This window comes from Phacochoerus africanus, chromosome 1, assembly GCF_016906955.1.
Source record: "Phacochoerus africanus isolate WHEZ1 chromosome 1, ROS_Pafr_v1, whole genome shotgun sequence".
Taxonomy (NCBI): Eukaryota; Metazoa; Chordata; class Mammalia; order Artiodactyla; family Suidae; genus Phacochoerus; species Phacochoerus africanus.
The window spans coordinates 57,510,494-57,530,145 of NC_062544.1; the positions used below are offsets into that span (position 1 = coordinate 57,510,494).

The 19,652-nt window shown below is 41.3% G+C and overlaps 1 protein-coding gene across 6 annotated transcripts in view; it reads left to right on the plus strand.

Moving 5' to 3' along the window:
- The first annotated feature begins 3,461 nt into the window (after nucleotides 1-3,461).
- CPLANE1 (ciliogenesis and planar polarity effector complex subunit 1) overlaps nucleotides 3,462-19,652 on the plus strand; it is a 131,043-nt gene continuing 114,852 nt past the window's right edge. For 3 of the 6 annotated variants that reach the window (XM_047766864.1, XM_047766881.1, XM_047766891.1), the window contains exons 1-10: nucleotides 3,464-3,621; nucleotides 5,859-6,018; nucleotides 7,223-7,349; nucleotides 11,704-11,839; nucleotides 11,950-12,069; nucleotides 12,820-13,052; nucleotides 14,610-14,716; nucleotides 16,135-16,291; nucleotides 17,469-17,572; nucleotides 18,967-19,149. In XM_047766864.1, the coding sequence (XP_047622820.1) occupies nucleotides 7,269-7,349; nucleotides 11,704-11,839; nucleotides 11,950-12,069; nucleotides 12,820-13,052; nucleotides 14,610-14,716; nucleotides 16,135-16,291; nucleotides 17,469-17,572; nucleotides 18,967-19,149 (1,121 nt within the window). In that variant the 5' untranslated portion in view covers nucleotides 3,464-3,621; nucleotides 5,859-6,018; nucleotides 7,223-7,268. Of the gene's footprint in view, nucleotides 3,622-5,858; nucleotides 6,019-7,162; nucleotides 7,350-11,703; nucleotides 11,840-11,949; nucleotides 12,070-12,819; nucleotides 13,053-14,609; nucleotides 14,717-16,134; nucleotides 16,292-17,468; nucleotides 17,573-18,966; nucleotides 19,150-19,652 lie in introns of those variants that run through there. The other 3 variants (XM_047766908.1, XM_047766899.1, XM_047766871.1) reach the window with 3 other exon arrangements.

A 19,652-nucleotide genomic window follows, 5' to 3' on the forward strand; every position in this document is an offset into this window, starting at 1 on the left:
AGGTATTATTTTTTATATTCTAACTATTTGTGATGAAGACTGCAAATTGTCCACCACAAAAGCTTTCAGTCTTACTGGGTAGATGTAGATTATTGCTAATCTACATTTCCCAGCCTGGTTAGGTGTGACCGAGTGACTAAGTTCCCTCCAAAATGATGTATACAGAAATATTTGTGTATTACCTCTGGATGCCGGTATCAAGCCTGTGGGTTTGCTCTCTCTTTTCCCCCTTTCCTTTGGCTGGAATCCACTGACACCTCGGTCTTTTGTTTGTGTATTGGCCCCACTCTTGGCATATGGAAATTCCTGGGCCGGGGACTGAATGTGAGACACAGTGGCACCACATGGGAACGCCACAGTGACATGGTCTTGACTATGCAACAAGACACTGGAGAATTACTGAGTAAGAATCTCAAAGGAACCTGAATCTCTGAATAACTGGACGACGCACAGCTACTCTACCAAACAATCACTCACTTTGTAATAGTTACATAAGAGAGAAATAATGGTCTATGTTAATTTATGATAGAGGCTTTTTGACATGGCAGCTTAATTGTTCCCTAAATAATTTATCACTCCATCTTATAATAGACCTCAGCTTACAATGATTCCACCTGGTGGAGTGAGGGTGGGGTAGGGGTGGAGAATGGCTTTGGATACACACAGACAAGCCATTTCTGCACTATGTGATCTTAGCCTTAACCGACTGATCCAGGAGTAGGTCCTTTGCCTAAACTGTACCACTAGCATTTTCTCTCCAAGTGATTTGCAATTTTTTTTTTTTTTAATGACCACATCTGTGGCACATGGAAGTTCCCTGGCCAGGGATTGAATCTAAGCCACAGCTGCAGCAATGCTGGATCCTTTTATTTTAGTTTCAAAACTTATTTTATTTTTTGCTTTTTATTTATTATTATTATTATTTTTTTGTCTTTTTGCTATTTCTTTGGGCCGCTCCCGCGGCATATGGAGATTCCCAGGCTAGGGGTCCAATCGGAGCTGCAGCCATTGGCCTATGCCAGAGCCACAGCAACGCGGGATCCGAGCCGCGTCTGCAAACTACACCACAGCTCACGGCAACACCGGATCCTTAACCCAATGATCGAAGACAGAGATTGAATCTGCATCTTCATGAATACTAGTCGTATTCATTTCCACTAAGCCAGGATGACGGGAACTCCAGCAATGCTGGATCCTTTTAACCCACTGTGCTGGCTAGGGATGGAACCCATACCTCTGCAGTGACCCAAGTCGCTGCAGTGGGATTCTTAACCCACTACACCATGGCGAGAATCCTGAGATTTGCAATTCTGAAGTGAGACACAGGCTCAGAAAAATTAGAGCTGAATCAGGCTAATGGCGAGGCTTTAATAAAGCTGCACTGTACAACACAGGAGCCGCTAGCCACACGCAGTTATTTGAATTTAATTAAAATGAAAAATTCAGGGTCTCAGTTGCACTAGCTACATGTCCTGTGTTCAATATCATTTGTTGCTAATGGCTACCATGTTGGATAAAGCAGATATAGAACATTTTCATCATCACAGCAGTTTCTATTGGATAGCACTGCTTTAGAGAGAAAGTCTGATCTGTCATGGTTCCAGTACTTCCCAAGAATTGGTTGTTGAAACTATTCCTTCGATTCTGTGGGATACTCCACAATTTATACAATCAATTCCTTCTCTTGATAAAGTTAATTAGATTTGATTTTACTATCTGCTACCAAAAGGACTTCAGTTATTATAAATCTGGCACTATAACTATGAAACACTAAATCTGATGGGGGAAGTCTCAGGCTTTTTTTTTTTTTTTTTTAACTTTACTTGAACTTTCACATGGTTGATGATCCCTTCCTAGGCTCTTCCTTCCTAAGCTTTCATGCTTTCCTACACCACGTTCTTGGTTCCCTTCCATTCCTCTCACCTCGTAAGAATTGGTATTCTCCACTAAACCCTTGCTCATCAATATATATTAAAGAGAGGCGACCTTTAAAAAGTGCAGGGCAGGCTGATGGAGAGACATGGTTAGGTTATATAGTCTACATTGACAGCCCTCCCATTGGGCTTCTGAACCACAAGTCTAATTGTTCACTAGATGGTTCTACCTGGAAGTCCACAAGCACCACAAAATGGATAGGCTTTAAACTGAACTACTCCTTGATCAAAACCTAGACTAGATAGTTCTGACCTCCTCATCTCCCAGATAGAGAAAAGGGGCTCTGTGGACACTGGTATCCTGAAATTTATCATTGCACTGGGCTTTAAGAATCTATAAATCTCATTTGAATAGGGACAGAAGTGCTTCCTCTCTTTATATCTAGCAATGTGTTTGATATATGATAGGTACAATTTCTATTTTAGCAAACTGTAGGCATTCCCATACAATTTTAAAGAATAAAAGTTCAGAACAGTCAACTCCAGAATTACACCAATACCCTTAGGTCTGATGGCTATACAGCAAAGTCAGCCACAGCCCCCTAGAAAAGGAAGCACAGCAAATTGTGGGAATAAGCTAGGATTTCTTAGTTCTTGAATTTTTCTGCTCAAGACTTTGTGCTAATTCTAGCAAGATTTATGTAGGATGCTTGTGGCTTTGAGTGGACACGTACCACCTCAGTTCTGTAAGCTTTGACATAAACGACGCTGAGAGGTCAGTATTGCAGCTGCTGCTCCTCCCACACAGAGACACAGGGATAGTTGTGATTTATGATGGTGTGGAAAGTCCTCCTTCCCTGTACCCTTTGCTTGCCAGGATAAACCAATCTGATAATTCTCCATTTGAGAGGGCTGGACGTAGCCAGCAGAACATACCCAGTCAAAATGCCTTCAAACACAGGGCAAGTGACATCAGCGAGTGAAGAGTGGAGGGCGGCTAGGGAAACGGAGAGTATGCCTCCGCCTAAGGCATACAAATTGAAGCTACAGAAAAATGCTATTCCAGGCTAAAGAGTTGCCTGTCCCTGCCCTCTGTTTCCAGTCCGTAGGCAGAAACCCGGACAGAGGCGAAAACAGTGTAGTAAATAAACCGCTAGGATTGCAGCACGGACACGATTTCCTCCGTGCTTTAAGCTGCCCACCTGATCCGTGGAGGCTAGTTTATTCTCAGGTCTATAGAGGTCTCCACTACGGTTATGACATCCCGTGATTTACATATCAGTCGTTTATTAAACGGTTTCCTGAAAAACGCTGTGCATCGCCTGGGCTACTCAAAGGCGTGTGTCCGGGAATCCACAGGGAGGTGAACACGAAAGACCTGCCGAAGTGGAGGAGACAGTGAGAGGAAGAATCGTTGGCCGATCCGAGGAGGCGGAGGCGAGGAGATGGCGTGGCGGCTCCGGATCGCGGAAAAGAGGCGGGCGGGAACCCTGGGAGACCCAGTGGAGAGGAGGGTGGAGCATGTGGAGCCTCCCTCCCTGCGCGCCCGCGGGGTCGGAGCAGGCGCATTGGCGGTGCTCGCTCTCGTCCCCCTCCCCGCCGTCCGCCGTCGCCAGGGCGCAGGCTACTGTCCGAGCGGGTGGCTGGGTTCGCGGCCCTCGCCCTCCCTCCTCTCTGCCGCATTACCCTCTTCGCAGTCAGCCTCTCCGCGCTTTTCCAGCCCTGGCCTGGCCAGGCCCTGGCGGAGGTAAGTGCCCGCAGATTCCTAATCTTCGCGGCCCCAGCCTCCTCCTCACGCCTTCCGGCCCGCAGCGTTCTCGGACCTCTCTGTCCGTCCGGCTCACACCCTTGTGTCTTGCACGTCCGCGACCTTCCCAGCCCCCTCGTCCTTTCCCACTGCCGGGTCCCCCAGCTCCTCTGGCGTTGTCCCCCCTCCCCGCCGCAGCATCCTCAGCCTGACGGAGGCTCCGAGAGGCCCAGGTCGCCCTCCGGCTGGCTAAGGACGGTAAGGACGAAGCCCTGTTTGGGCCAGACCTCGGCCCCGGACCGCGGTCCTCCAGCTCCTGCCCTGTCTCCGGTGGGCACCTCGATGGCACCGCGCCGGGTAAAGGGCGGCGTGGCCCCCCTCAGGGCCGGGTGGGAAACTCCGAGAAGTCTCCTGGGGAGGATTTGTACGAAGTAGTCGTGGGGAAACTCTTCTGTTTGCCCTTAGTGCGGCATAAATTGACTCTGAAGAATGGACGCGGTTTCTTAGACTCGTCTGCGGTGGATACCACACAACGACTTGGATGATTCTCTTGAAATTGCTTTCTCCTGTGTGTGTGTGTGTTTAATTACTCAAGTGAATTTATCACGTCTGTAGTTGTGTAATGACCATCACAATCCAATTTCACAGGATTTCCATCCCACAATCCAAGCACATCCCCCTACCCCCATCTCCTGTGTGTTTTAAATAAATGTAATTGGGGGATAGACTTCATCTGTTTTCTCCTCACACGTTTTATGAGTGTGATCCAATTTATTTTTAGATCTCTTCCTTCCATTAACTAATTTGACTTGTTTCAAGTATTGATCCATACGTATCATTAGTGTTTGGAGTGTCAGTTAAGTACGTCGTAGAAATGACCTTTGCTATGTAACAGGAGATGATTTTTAGAGTTAAAGATAGAAGGCTATCCACCATCAAATTCTGTAGAGCTCTATCTTCGCATCTTGAAATGCGAGTAGCTGTCTTTTTATCCTTTACGTTTTTTCTTTTTGGCTCGCCTGCAGCACGTGGACGTTCCCAGGGCAGGGATCTAACCCGAGCCAGAGCTGCGAGCAACCTGAGCCCCTGCAATGACAAATGCTGGTTCCTTACCCCACTAAGACACCAGGGAGCTCCCATATGGAGTATTTTAAAGCAAATCCCTGGTATATTTAATTATATACTGAATGTCCCATATCTAGGAGGACTTTTTTTTTTTTTCTTCCGCTTTTTAGGGCCGCACCGGCGTCATATGTAGGTTCCCAGGTCGAATCAGAGCTGTAGCCACTGGCCTACACCACAGCAGCATCGGATTAGAGCCGCGACTGCAACCTGCACCACAGCTCATGGCAACTCTGGATCCTTAACCCGCTGAATGAAGCCAGGGATCAAACTCTCAACTTCATGGTTCCTAGTCATATTCGTTTCCACTGCACCACACGGGAACTCCTCCCATATCTAAAAGGGCTCTTTAAAAAAATAATTCTTTGGGGTTCCCTTCGTGGAGCAGTGGTTAACGAATCTGACTAGGAACCATGAGGTTTCAGGTTCGATCCCTGGCCTTGCTCAGTGGGTTGGGGATCCGGTGTTGCCTTGAGCTGTGGTGTAGGTTGCAGATGTGGCTCAGATCCCGCGTTGCAGTGGCTCTAGCAGTGGGCTGGTGGCTACAGCTCCGATTGGACCCCTAGCCTGGGAACCTTCATATGCCAAGGGAGTGGGGCCCTAGAAAAGGCAAAAAGACAAAAAAAAAGATAATAATAATCCCCTGACGTTATCTAATATCCAGTCATGATCAGTTTTTTAAAATTGCCTTTTTAAAATCTGAAATAATTTTAAGTTTACATTATGTCAGTTGTCACAATAACATTCTGTTTTCCCCAGGGCTGCACCTGAGGCATATGGAAATTCCCAGGCTAGGGGTCCAATTGGAGCTGTAGCTGCTAGCCTATGCCACAGTGACAGCAATGCCCAATCCTTAACCCACTGATTGAGGTCAGGTCAGGAAATCAAACCTGAGTCCTCATGGTTACTAGTCAGGTTTGTTACTGCTGAGCCACAACGGGAACTCTGTTACAATAATATTCTTTACATCAAGTTTTCTTTTCTGGTACAGATTAAAGTTAAGGATATAAAGTTAAGGATATTATGCTGCACTTATATTGTTAGTCTGCTTTAACTTGGAACAGCTCTTGAATTTTGTTTCCTTTCTTTTTTTCCCTTTTTTGGCCACCCCACAGCATACGGAGGTCCCAGACCACGAATCAGATCTGAGCCAGAATTTCGACCTACGCAGCAGTTGCATTGGCAATGCTGGATCCTTTAACCTGCTGTGCCAGGCCGGGGATCAAACCTGTGTCCTTCAGACTGCAGAGACGCTGTTGATCCTGTTGCGCCACAGTGAGAACTCCAAGCTTTGTTTCTGATGACATTGACACTTGTAAAAAGTAGTCGTCTCTTATTTTATATTATTTTCCTCTATGGATTAGTTTCTTTATGAATAGGCCTCGGTTTGCATTTTTTGATTGAAATTTTGTATAAGTAACGTTCTCTTCTTTTTTAAGTGTCACAACTAGAGGAGCATGTTTGCCCCTTGTAGGTTAAGATAGTATCTCTTGTCTCCACTATTGTTAGTATTTTTTTCTTTGCAAATTATTAAGTAATATGTGGGGAGGTATCTCTGGATTGTGTAGGTATATTGTTCCTCATCATCATCTTCTTTCTCCTTCTGCCTGATTTAACATCTGTTGATGTTTTTTTCCTGAATCAGTTTTTACTGTGATAATGGCAAAATGTTGATCATCCACATCTACTGCCATAGAAGTGTGGTCTCATTTTTTTCTACTTTATTTAATAGACTAACCTGTTGTTCATCTCATTTATTTTTTATTTTTTTTTAATCTTTTTGCCTTTTCTAGGGCTACTCCCACGGCATATGGAGGTTCCAAGGCTAGGGGTCTAATTCAGAGCTTTAGGGTTAGGGTTAGCTGTAGCCAACGGCCTGCGCCAGAGCCACAGCAACGCGGGATCCGAGCCACATCTGCAACCTACACCACAGCTCACGGCAACCCCGGATCCTTAACCCACTGAGCAAGGGCAGAGATCGAACCCGCAACCTCATGGTTCCTAGTCGGATTCGTTAACCACTGTGCCACGACGGGAACTCCATCATCTCATTTAATTTGATGCTCAGAGCATCCCAAATTTGGCTCTTCAGTTTCATTCCTCTTTTTTTTGGACATGCCCTCCATCATATGTTTATTTTCCTTACTTTGGAACAAAAAGGTGGTCCAGATCCGTCTGGTTCCTCTCCTACCCCATCCCTGAAATCAGCTGTTTTTTTCCTAGGAGCTCTGGTTCCTCTTATTGAAGAATGGTATTCTTTAATTTTTAAATTTATTTTGGCTGTGCCTGCAGCATGTGGAAGTTCCTGGGCCAGGGCTCAAATCTGAGCCACAGCTGCTACCTATGCCACAGCTGTGGCAATTCTGGATCCTTAACCCCCTGCACTGGTCCAAGGATCAAACTTGAGCTGCCACAGAGACAACACTGGACCCTTAACCTGCTGCACCACAGCAGGAACTCCTTGCTTTGTGTTTTACAGCACTTCATGACTTCTGACTTAATTTGTCATTAATATCTTAACAAGCATGGAGATAAGATTAGAAGTTTTGACTTCAACAAGTATCAAGCAGAAAAAACCCTGGCCACGAGTCTCCTGGTTGGGACAGGTGGGTTTTTCTTTAGTCATACAACATCAATTGTAATATGTGTTAAATGTGTACTTTGTGTCTAAGATTGATGAATGTTCTATGACATTAAAATAAAATGATCTGTAGAACAATCACCTTCCCACTGAACAGAGTTTTGTATATTTGGTGGTAAGAGGCTGGCAGAGATGGGGAGGGGGCATCAGTTTCTCTGTGGTCTAATCAAAGTTGTCATTACTTTCATTACTCTTTCATTATTTTCTCCATCACTTTATCTTCTGGGACATAATATCTTTACCCTGTAAATCCCAGTTTTTGAGATTGTCCAGCCAGAAAGCCTCTCTGCAGTTGAGGCTGAGCATGCCTTTCACTCTGAAAACTAACAGCTACAGGGTCTTTTATTTATTTATTTTTTTGTCTCTTGGGGGCTGTACTCATGGCATATGGCAGTTCCTGGGCTAGGGGTCGAATCAGAGTTACAGCTGCTGGCCTATGCCAAAGCCGCAGCAGCGCCAGATCTGAGCTACATTTGCAACCTACACCACAGCTCGTGGCAACGCCGGATCCTTAACCCACTGAGCAAGGCCACGGATTGAACCCACATCCTCATGGGTATAGTTGGGTTCGTTACTGCTGAGCCCCAATGGGAACTCCTACAGGGTCTTTTTAAAAAATTTATTCTTTATTCTTTTTAAATAATTTTAATTTTTTCCATTATAGCTGATTTACATTGTTCTGTCAATTTTCTGCTGCACAGCAAGGTGACCCAGTCACACATACATATATACATTCTTTTTTTTTCTCACATTATCATGCTCCATCACACATGACCAGATATAGTTCCTGATGCTGTACGGCAGGATCCCATTGCTAATCCATTTCAAAGGCTATAGTTTGCATCTATTAACCCCAAATTCCCGGTCCCTCCTACTCCTTCCCCCTCCCTCTTAGCAACCACAAGTCTGTTCCCCATGTCCTTGATTTTCATTTTTGTGGAAAGTTTCATTTGTGCCCTATATTAGATTCCAGATATAAGTGATAAATCATATGGTATTTGTCTTTCTCTTTCTGACTTCACTCAGTATGAGAGTCTGTAGTTTCATCTGTGTTATAGCAAATGGCATTATTTTGTTCTTTTTTATGGCTGAGTAGTAGTCCATTGTGTACATATACCACATCTTCTTAATCCAGTCGTCTGTCATTTGGACATTTAGGTTGTTTCCATGTCTTGGCTATTGTGAACAGTGCTGCCATGATCATGCGGGTGCCTGTGTCTTTTTCAAGGAAAATTTTGTCCGGGTATATGCCCAAGAGTGGGATTTCTGGGTCATGTGGTAGCTCTATGTATAGTTTTCTGGGATACCTCCACACTGTTGTCCATAGTGGTTGTACCAATTTACATTCCCACCAACAGTGCAGGAGGATTCCCTTTTCTCCACATCCTCTCCAGTATTCGTTTTTTGTGGACATATTAATGATGGCCATTCTAACTGGTGTGAGGTGGTACCTCATAGTAGTTTTGATTTGCATTTCTCTAATAATCAGTGATGTTGAGCATTTTTTCATGTGCTTTTTGGCCATCTGTATATCTTCTTTGGAGAAATGTCTATTCAGGTCTTTTGCGCATTTTCCAATTGGATTGTTGGTTTTTTTGTTGTTGAGTTGTATAAGTTGCTTGTATATTCTAGAAATTAAGCCCTTGTCAGTTGCATCATTTGAAGTTATTTTCTCCCATTCTGTAAGTTGTCTTTTTGTTTTCTTTTTGGTTTTCTTTTCTGTGCAAAAGCTTGTCAGTTTGATTAGGTCCCATTGGTTTATTTTTGCTCTCATTCTGTTGCCTTGGGAGGCTGACCTGAAAAAACGTTTGTAAGGTTGATGTCAGAGAGTGTTTTGCATATGTTCTCTTCTAGGAGTTTGATATGTCTTGTCTTATATTTAAGTCTTTAAGCCATTTTCAGGTTATTTTTGTGCATGGTGTGAAGGTGTGTGTTCCAGTTTCATTGATTTACATGCAGCTATCCCGTTTTCCCAGCACCACTTGTTGAAAAGACTGTTTTTTCCCATTTTATGTTCTTGGCTCCTTTGTTGAAGATTAATTGGCCATAGGTGTCTGGGTTTATTTCTGGGTTCTCTATTCTGTTCCATTGGTCTGTATGTCTGTTTTGGTACCAGTACCTCACTGTCTTGATTCCTGTGGCTTTCTAATATTGCCTGGAATCTGGGGGAGTTATGCCTCCTGCTTGGTTTTTGTTCTTAGGATTTCTTTGGCAATTCTAGGTCTTTTGTGGTTCCATATAAATTTTTGGATAGTTTTGTTTTAGTTCTGTGAAAAATGTTATGGGTAATTTGATAGGGATTGCATTGAATCTGTAGATTGCTTTGGGTAGTATGGCCATTCTTACAATATCAGTTATTCCAACCCAGAAGCATTGAATTTCTTCGTATCCTCTTTAATTTCCTTGATTAATGTTTTATAGTTCTCAGCACATAAATCTTTCACCTCCTTGGTCAGGTGTATTCCCAGGTATTTGATTTTTTGGAGTGCAATTTTAAAAGGTACTGTATTTTTGTATTCTTTTTCTAGTGTTTCATTGTTAGTATACAGAAATGCAACTGATTTCTGAATGTTAATCTTATATCCTGCTACTTTGCTGAATTCATTGATCAGTTTGAGTAGTTTTGGGGTTGAGTCTTTATGGTTTTCTATATATAGTATCATGTCATCTGCATACAGTGACAATTTTACCTCTTCTCTTCCAACTTGGATACCTTTTCCTTCTTTTGTTTGTCTGATTGCTGTGGCTAGGACTTCCAATACTATGTTGAATAACAGTGGTGAGAATGGGCATCCTTGTCTCGTTCCAGATTTTAGTGGGAAGGCTTTCAGCTTTTCTCCATTGAGTATAATATTTGCTGTGGGTTTGTCATAAGTGGCTTTTATTATGTTAAGGTATGTTCCCACTATACCCACCTTGGTTAGAGTTTTTATCATGAATGAATGTTGGACTTTGTCAAATGCTGTTTCTGCATCTGTTGAGATGATCTTGTGGTTTTTGAGTTTTCTTTTGTTAATGTGGCTTATGACGTTGATTGATTTGCATATGTTGAACCATCCTTGTGAACCTGGGATGAATCCCACTTGGTTTTGGTGTATGATCTTTTTTTATATGTTGTTGGATTCAGTTGGCTAAAATTTTTTCGAGAATTTTTGGGTCTATATTCATCAGAGATACTGGCCTATAGTTTTCTTTTTTCATGGTATCTTTGGTTTTGGTACTAGGGTGATGGTGGCTTCATAGAATGTCTTTGAGAGTGTTGCTTCTTCTTCAACCTTTTGGAAAAGATTAAGGAGGATGGGTATAAGTTCCTCTTTTTATGTTTGGCAGAATTCACCTGTGAAGCCATCTGGTCCTGGATTTTTATTTATAGGGAGTATTTTTATGACATTCATTTTCATTTCTAGTAATCGGCTGTTCGGTTGATCTGTTTCTTCTTCATTCAGTTTTGGCATGCTGTAAGTTTCTAGAAAGTTGTCCGTTCCTTCTAGGTTGTCAAATTTGTTGGCATACAATTGTTCATAGTATTCTGTTATGGTTTTTGTATTTCTGCAATATCTGTTGTGATTTCTCCTTTTTCACTATTTTGTTTATTTGGGTTTTTTCCTCTCCTCTTCTTGGTGAGTCTGGCCAAAGATTTGTCAATTTTGCTTACTTTTTCAAAGAACCAGCTCTCAGTCAGGGTCTTTTTGATGTATATGGTGAGTTTCACATCCTGGTAAATCTTGGAACTCTCACACAGGTGAGCAAGAAGTCTCATGTCCAGCAAGATGAGAGCATTATCCCAATGTTTTCTAAAATTAAAGTCGAAAACAGAAATGAGAAGTCATATCTTTTTTAATCTAAGTAAATAATTAAAAACCTGCCCATGCTACTGTTCAGATAGATGAGATTAAACACCAGTTTGGGCTAGCAGAGTTGGAAGATATTACAGTGATTTAAATTTCAACGAAGTCACAGTGCAACCATTAGGTCATCTACCCCAAGAATTCTAGTAAGAGGTACTTTAAGATAGAATGAAAAATCTTCAGGTTACATAACCTTACAATGTGTAGTTATTAATGTACAGTCTTTCTTAAATATCACTTCGGGAGTTCCCTAGTGGCTCAGTGGGTTAAGGATCCTACATGGTCCCTGCTGTGGCTGTAGTTATGCTGTGGCTTGGGTTTGATCCTTGACCCGGGAACTTCTGCATGCTGAGGGTGTGGCCAAAAAGAAATGTCTTTTTTTTTTTTTTTTTCCCCTTTCTGGGATACTTTATCTAGATGAGAGTTTGAATTACCTTCTGGCATTTCTTAAATCTCTCACTTGTTTCTTAGGAAAATGAAGCTGTTTTTCTCTTGGATGATAAATTCATAAATGAAATTAATTTGCTATCAGGAAGGACAAAGAAGAAAATTCCGAGTCTTCAGCCTTTGTTGAAGGATGTTATAGTCCTAACAACATCCAGTAATGGTTAAGTAGTATTGATATTTTTAAAAGGCTAGATTAACTTAAAAAATAATTTGGGGTTACTTTTAAGGGAAATGTTGGATTATAAGTATTGATTTCCTTTTTGGAAACAGATGCCTGGCTGGCTGGGATACTCACTACAGGAGAGCTTTTCCTTTGGAACAAAGATCAAGATTGTTTGAAAACTATACAAGCAACTGAGAAGCCCAAGGAAATGATTAAAGCTGCAGTAGGTGGGAGTTTTTTATTTGTTTAAATTGATTTAATTTGAAATATAGGAGGAAAAGAGGATGAAACATTTTCCTATTATTATCTTAAAAATATATCTGTGGTTTTTTGTGTATATATATATATATATATATATGCACATATATGTATTTCCTTATATATGTAAGTTTTTTTGGTGTTTTTGTTTTGTTTTGCTTTTTAGGGCCATACTCATGGCATATGGTGGTTCCCCAGGCAACGGGTCAAATCGGTACTACAGCTGCCCGCCTACACCACAGCCACAGTGACAAAGCATCCAAGCTGCATCTGTGACCTACACCACAGCTCATGGCAATACCAGATCCTTGATCCACTGAGTGAAGCCAAGGATTGAACCCGAAACCTCATGGTTCCTAGTTGGATTCCTTTCTGCTGAGCCACGACGGGAACTCCCTTAGTGTTTGTTTTAGGGCCACACTCGTGGCATTTGGAAGTTCCCAGGATAGGTGTCAAATCGGAGCTCGAGCTCCTGGCCTATACCACAGCCACAGTAACACCTGATCCAAGTTGCATCTGCAACCTATGCCTCAGCTCAGTGCAGTGCCTGATCCTTAACCCACTGAGCAAGGCCAGGGATACTAGTTGGGTTTGTTACCACTGAACCACAAAGGGGACTCCAGGTTCCTTATTGTCTGAATAGATAAAATTTGTACTTTTTGGGGGGAAGGCAGACATCAGAGGTTTAATACTTTCTTTTTCCTTTTTTTTTTTTTTAGCAAGCTCTTTGAGACTGTATTTGTATATATCGGACAATGGAAAAAGAGTTCTGCTTATAACTCCTTTCGGATGCATATATCTCTGGGAGCACTTAGATTTCAAGAATATCTTATCTTCTAAAAGTCCTTTATTGGTGGGCCAGTGGTCCCAGATTATACCTGAAGAAGCAGTTCATTTGCCTTCCACTGAAGACAAAGAAGCTGTAGTACATGGTGTTTTTATAAAAAATGAGGTAAGATCTAAGACAGGGTGTTACAGATGTTGAGATCTCAGACTCAGATAAGACACTATCTGGGAAGCTGTTGAACAGGGTGTGTAGTGGGATAGCTGTATATCTCCAGTCATCATTGATTGTTACCATAATTGTGAGGTTAACATGGAAAAGATATTTTTATATTTCTTGGTCACATTTTAAAGGTTGTTTATTAAAAATGGTTTGGGAGTTCCTTTGTGGTGCAGTAGGTTAAGAATTCAACGTCACTGCAGTGGCCTGGATTGCTGCTGTGGTATGGGTTTGATTCCTGACTTGGAATTTATGCATACAGTGGGTATGGCCAAAAAATGAAAAATAATTGGGGAGTTCCCTTCATGGCTCAGTGGTAGAGAACCTGCCTAGTATCCATGAGGATGCGGGTTTGATCCCTGGCCTCATTCACTGGGTTAAGGATACAGCATTACTGTGAGCTGTGATGTAGGCTGGCAGCTGTAGCTCTGATTCGACCTCTAGCCTGGGAACTTCCATATGCTGCAGGTGTGGCCTTAAAAAGACAAAAAAAAAATTGTTTGAACTTAGAGCTTCCTTTGTCTTTCTCTAGTTTTACTTTTCCCTAGTTTCAGAATATAACTAGTTTTGTAATTAAAAAAAAAGCTAGAGTTGGTAATATTAAGTAAGCCATTTAATTCCCAGGAAATAACACATTCATTAACTGAAAAATATTTTATTTATTTAAAAACATTTTCTTTTTGGCTGTGCCTATGGCATTTGGAAGTTCCTAGGCCAGGGATTGAACCCATGCCACAGCAGCAACCTGAGCCACTGCAGCGACAATGCTGGATCCTTAACCCAATGTACCACAAGGGAACGCTGACTAGAGAACATTTTAAATAGCTACATAGTACTATTTTTATGTACAGACCAACATTTTATTACACAATCTACTATTGTTAGAAATTACGTTTTGAAATTTTATTGTTTTCCTCCACCCCCATAAGTAATGCCCTAATTTAAATAAATATGTAACTAATAAGAGAGAGAAATATATAAGGATATTTCCAGTTATAGCCACAGTAAATGGCAGTGTTAAGAGAGTAAACTGCAGCTTGATTTCTCATTTGAGACATGCCTCTGGCTCAGAAGTAAATTACTTAGCGTTTTGGAGTTCCTGTTGTGGCTCAGCGGTAGTAAACCTAACTGGTATCCATGAAGATGTGGGTTTGATCCTTGCCCTTGCTCAGTGGGTCAATGATCTGGCGTTGCCATGAGCTGTGGTGTAGGTTGCATAGGTTTGGATCCTGCTTTGCTGTGGCTGTGGTGTAGGCTGGCAGCTGCAGCTCTGATTTGATCCCTACCCTGGGAACCTCAGTATGCTGCAGGTGAGGCCCTACCAAAAAAAAAAGAAATAGATTACTTAGCCTTTAGCTAAATGTTAAGCTATATGTTAAGAATAAAAATAGAAGCAGGCTTTTGATATGCTTCATCTATTTTATTTATGATGAAAAATAGGTTTTCTGTATCTTGATTTATTTTCAAGTTTAATTATATACTAAAGTGTATTAAATTTATCTACAGTTATTTGGAGACTGCTGCTTATGTTCATTTACTTTCTATTCTGAGGAGTGCCTGAAGATAACATTTCTAGCAATTCGGTGGCATGAAAATGTATTTACACCTATAAGGTGAGGTAAATATTTTCTTCTTCCTTGTTTTCTATTCCTTTAAAAACATTATTGTCCTTTGGATTTCCTGTCATGGTTCGGTGGTTAACGAACTCCACTAGTATCCATGAGTTTGCACGTTTGATCCTTGGCCTTGCTCATTGGGTTAAGGATCCCACGTTGCTGTGAGCTGTGTGTAGGTTGAATATGGGGCTCGGGTTCCTTGTTGCCATGGCTGTGGGGTAGGCTGGCAGCTATAGCTCTGATTCAACCCCTAGCCTAGAAAACTCATATGCCATGGGTGTGGCCCTAAAAAAAAACAAAAAAAAATTATTGTCCTTTGGCCCATAAAAACATAAGATTAGTAAAATGAAATGTGCATTTCAACTTTTTTTTTTGCTATTTCTTGGGCCGCTTCCACGGCATATGGAGGTTCCCAGGCTAGGGGTCGAATCGGAGCTGTAGCTGTAGCCTACGCCAGAGCCACAGCAACTCGGGATCGGAGCTGCATCTGCAACCTACACCACAGCTCACAGCAGCGCCAGATCGTTAACCCACTGAGCAGGGGCAGGGACCAAACCCGCAACCTCATGGTTCCTAGTCGGATTCGTTAACCACTGCGCCACGATGGGAACTCCCTTACTTGAATTTATTACGGTACCATTTAAATGCTCAAGTGTTTTTGCTTCCGTTTTCTTTTTGGCTGTGCCCACATCATGTGGGAGTTCCCAGGCCAGGGATTGAACCTGCACCACAGCAGTAACCAGAGCCATGGCAGTGGCAGTGCTGGATCCTTAACCTACTGTGCCACCAGGGAACTCCTCAAGGTTTTTTTTTTTAATTAAAAGTGTTTTATTTATTTATATTCTAAAAAGCCCTTTGAAATAGAAAGAATACATTAAATGTAAATAATGACTAAAATTTAGTAAAATAGGTTTTTTGTTTTGTTTTTTCCCATATACTTTATTTTTTTATGCTAGTAGTACTTTATTAAGGTGTAATTTGTATAAAGTAAAATGAACAAATCTTAAATCTAGTTAGACGGATAAATGGATTAATATACATATGCCTATAACCATCCTCATAGCAAATATAGAACATTGCCACTCCCTAAAAAGCCCCTCTTTTCTACCTGTTTAATCCCTGTAATGTTGTTCATAATAATGTAGAAATATGTGTATCTAAAACTTTGGTGCATGCAGATGTGTTTGGGATTGGCTAAGGAACACGCCATTGCTAACAAAACTCTGATATTGACCTTGTTTAACTAGCAATCGCTCTTTTGTGCCCTGCATGAAACTTGTGAACTGTTGCTAAGAGATCCCAAATATATGCACATGTAGAAATTTAGTCTGACCATTTAACTTTTTGTAATGAAGGATATATTAATTTAGAAGTTATTATATTTCCTGTTTTCAATTATTTCATTCCTTTTTTAGATCATTGATGTACCATGTTCAGTGGGCACAACAAGATTGCCTTCTGTGCAGTCTGATTCCTAAATGTGAATCAGTGAAGTCAAGAGGAGCTCTAATTTCTGCCTTTTCAAGAGATGGCCTTACCCTGGCAGTAGCTGTTAATCAGAAAGACCCAAAGGTCAGTAAATGTTATCTGTCTTGGAAGTAACCTGTAAATAAGAGAGTTTAGTTCAGTTTTGAGATTTTTTTCCTTTCCCTGAAGAGAGGTTTTTTTTCCCCCTTGATACTGCATTGTATCTTTTTTTTCTTTTTTTTGTCTGCATCTGATGCATGTGGAAGCTTCCAAACCAGGGATCAAACCCACACCACAGCAGTGACCTGAGCCACAGCAGTGACAACACTGGATTCTTAACTTGATGAGCCGCCAGACATTCCTGCTTTGTATTCTTTAAATCCGTGTTTCCTGATTCAACTTGACATTGTAAAATGGTAAAGCCACCATAATGACTTTGTTTTCTGCTGCTTATTTTGCGCGTGCTTTTTGGTTTCCTGTTATGGGTGTTAACTTTTGAGAAATCTTAAAAAAATGAAACAACGGAGTTCCTGTCATGGCTCAGTGGTTTATGAACCCAACTAGTATCCATGAGGAGGCAGGTTTGATCCCTGGCCTTGCTCAGTGGGTTAAGGATCCGGCATTGCCGTGAGCTGTGGTGTAGGTGGCAGATGCGGTTCAGAGACCGTGATGCTGTGGTGTAGGCCGGCAATTCCAGCTCCAATTCAGCCCCTAGCCTGGCAACCAAGGGTGTGGCCCTAAAAAGAAAACAAAATGAAATAAACGAAAAGAATTAGCTTCCATAATTCTCAAAATTTGTCCTTCTGAAGTGAAGAGGATAATGGAAAAGGAAGAAAGGACAAAGTGTAACTAATATTCTTAAAATGTAGTAAAAAAAAAAAAAGGAGTTGCTCTTGTGGCTCAGCGGGGTAAGAACCTGACACAGTGTCATCGAGGATGTGGGTTGAATCCCTGGTTCAGTGGGTTAAGGATCTGGTGTTCCTGAAAGCTGTGGTGTAGGTCGCAGGTGTGGCTGGGATCTCGTGTTGCAGTGGCTGGTGTAGGTCAGCAACTGCAGCTCCCATTTGATCCCTAGCCTAGGAACTTCCATATGCCACAGGTGTGGCCCTAAAAAGAAGAAAAAACAAAAACAAACAATCGTAGTAAAAAAAGAGAAGAGTCTTAGGAAAGACTTTGGAAAAGACTCACTAGAGAGTTCATTGATATAATAGATGTCTGGGTCTTCTAAATTATAAGTAAAATAATTTTAATAGCTTTGTTGTCTCTTTTTTTTTCTTTCTAGGCCACTCAGGTGTTATTTATAAACACCCTGACATTTGTTATTCTCTGTGGTAGCCTTAAAGGATGTAGTAATAAGAATCCTGTGGTTCCAGCTACGCTTATCAGGTAAGAATTCTTTAGTATTTGAAAAATAGTGATTTTATTTTCTTCTCCAATGCTTTAGTAAGTTTAAGACTCTGATAATTAAGTCATTGTTTAAATGAATATTTAGATAGGTACTTCAACTTTCAGCTTTTGTGCTAGATAAATTCTAAAAATTGCTTTACATAAGGAAAGCCTTAGATACTTTAGGGAAGGGTCTGATAGGGTGGAAGATACATGACTATCATTTCATTACTCATTCAGTTTTTTCTGTGTGGTCTCAGGAGGAGTGGAATTATGATTGGGTAGAGAAATACCAGGCTTAGAGAAGCTGAAATGAAAAAACCTAGGTTGGGAAGACCATGATGTACCCAGAGAGGCTGAGGGGTTTATAGCATTTTAAACAAAGTTAGGGAGTTCCCGTCATGGCGCAGTGGTTAACGAATCCGACCAGGAACCATGAGGTTGCGGGGTCGATCCCTGCCCTTGCTCAGTGGGTTAAGGATCCGGCGTTGCCGTGAGCTGTGGTGTAGGTCGCAGACGCGGCTCGGATCCTGCGTTGATGTGGCTCTGGCGTAGGCTGGAGGTTACAGCTCTGATTAGACCCCTAGCCTGGGAACCTCCATATGCCGAGGGAGAGGCCCAAGAAATAGCAAAAAGACCAAAAAAAAAAAAAACTAAACAAAGTTAGCATTCTCTGCATATGGGTTAAGAGCAACATAACTGGTGATTTTGCATGGCACATGGACATATGCAGGCTTATACAGTAGGAGGATTGCCTCCTGGACCCTCCTAATTTCCTTTTCTGAACATTTTTCTCTGCTGTTCTCGGAATTTCCAAAATCCGGTCCATCCAGCTTTGCCTCTCGATGTTCTTTCTCTCCCTAAAATTCCTTTCTAGAAGTGTACTGGTCTCAGAATAGTTCAGTAGTCTGTTTGGCTTGGGGTGTCCATCATTTACATGAGGAGGACTGACTTTTGTCCCCATGAAAGAGACATTGATATTATCAGATAGTTAAGGACTGGTAAAGATGGCTTTGCTCCTGAGTGGAGCTCTGGCAGGCTGCAGAGAAGACAGCTGTTGTTTTGACCTTCAGATCTACCCATAGACCTTAGTTGTGGACACCAGTGGGATTAAAATTCGTTTGTAAATTTGTTCTAATTTTAATGTAAGTGCTAAAAAGCTTTGCTTTATTAGGTACTTTTTTCATCTTATGATTTGCTTATGAATATGGAGTAGATGTTTATGAGCAAACTCCTTTTTTTTTCTGGGAAGTAAAATAGACAAAATATATATAACATTTGCCTTCTATTCATTCTTTTGGCCTTATTTTTGAAGTGTCTCACCTCTGGCCATTGTAAATTGTCAAAGACATTGTATAGAATCTTTCTAAACACATTGTCTTGTTTTTTTCTAGGTCCTACTGGGTAGGCGATGTCAGCTGGACTCATGATAGTCTTTTTCTGGCTTGTGTGTTGAAACGTGGCTCCCTGGTTTTATTGACCTGTCAAGGTGAATTGTTAACATTAATTACATTTGGTTGCTCTATAGAATTTGGGCCAGCAGAATTTATTCCCTTTCACCCATTAATAACATACAGGTGAGACACTGAATTGTTTTAATTTATTTACAGAAGTTTTTCTCTTTTGGTATTACTTCACTGTGTTTAGTTTTCATTTTTGATAATTTTATCCTTCAAATTGTCTTCTTTCTTTGAGTCTGTCATCTCAATATCTGTTTCTTATTTATAGTTTTCTTCTATTTCTTTTTGTGGCTTAATCCTGCTGAAAATTTGACATTGTCACTATGTAAGTATGTGTTATTTAAATATTCAATAGCACTAAAAATGTGTCTTCTTTGATGTAAGAATGAATAAAAGTGTAATATATCTTTTATTTTAAAAGAAGAGCACTTAGATAAATTAATAGCTCAAAGTTAACTTAGCAAATGGATTTATCTACTTTTTTCCCAGCAGGAAAAAGGGGAAAAGTTGTTGAAAATGAATAACAGACTTTAGAACTTAACCATATTTTAATTTTTAATTGTGAGATAGGGTAGCAGTTTGACTTTGGAGACAGACAGATCAAGGTTCAAATCTTGGTT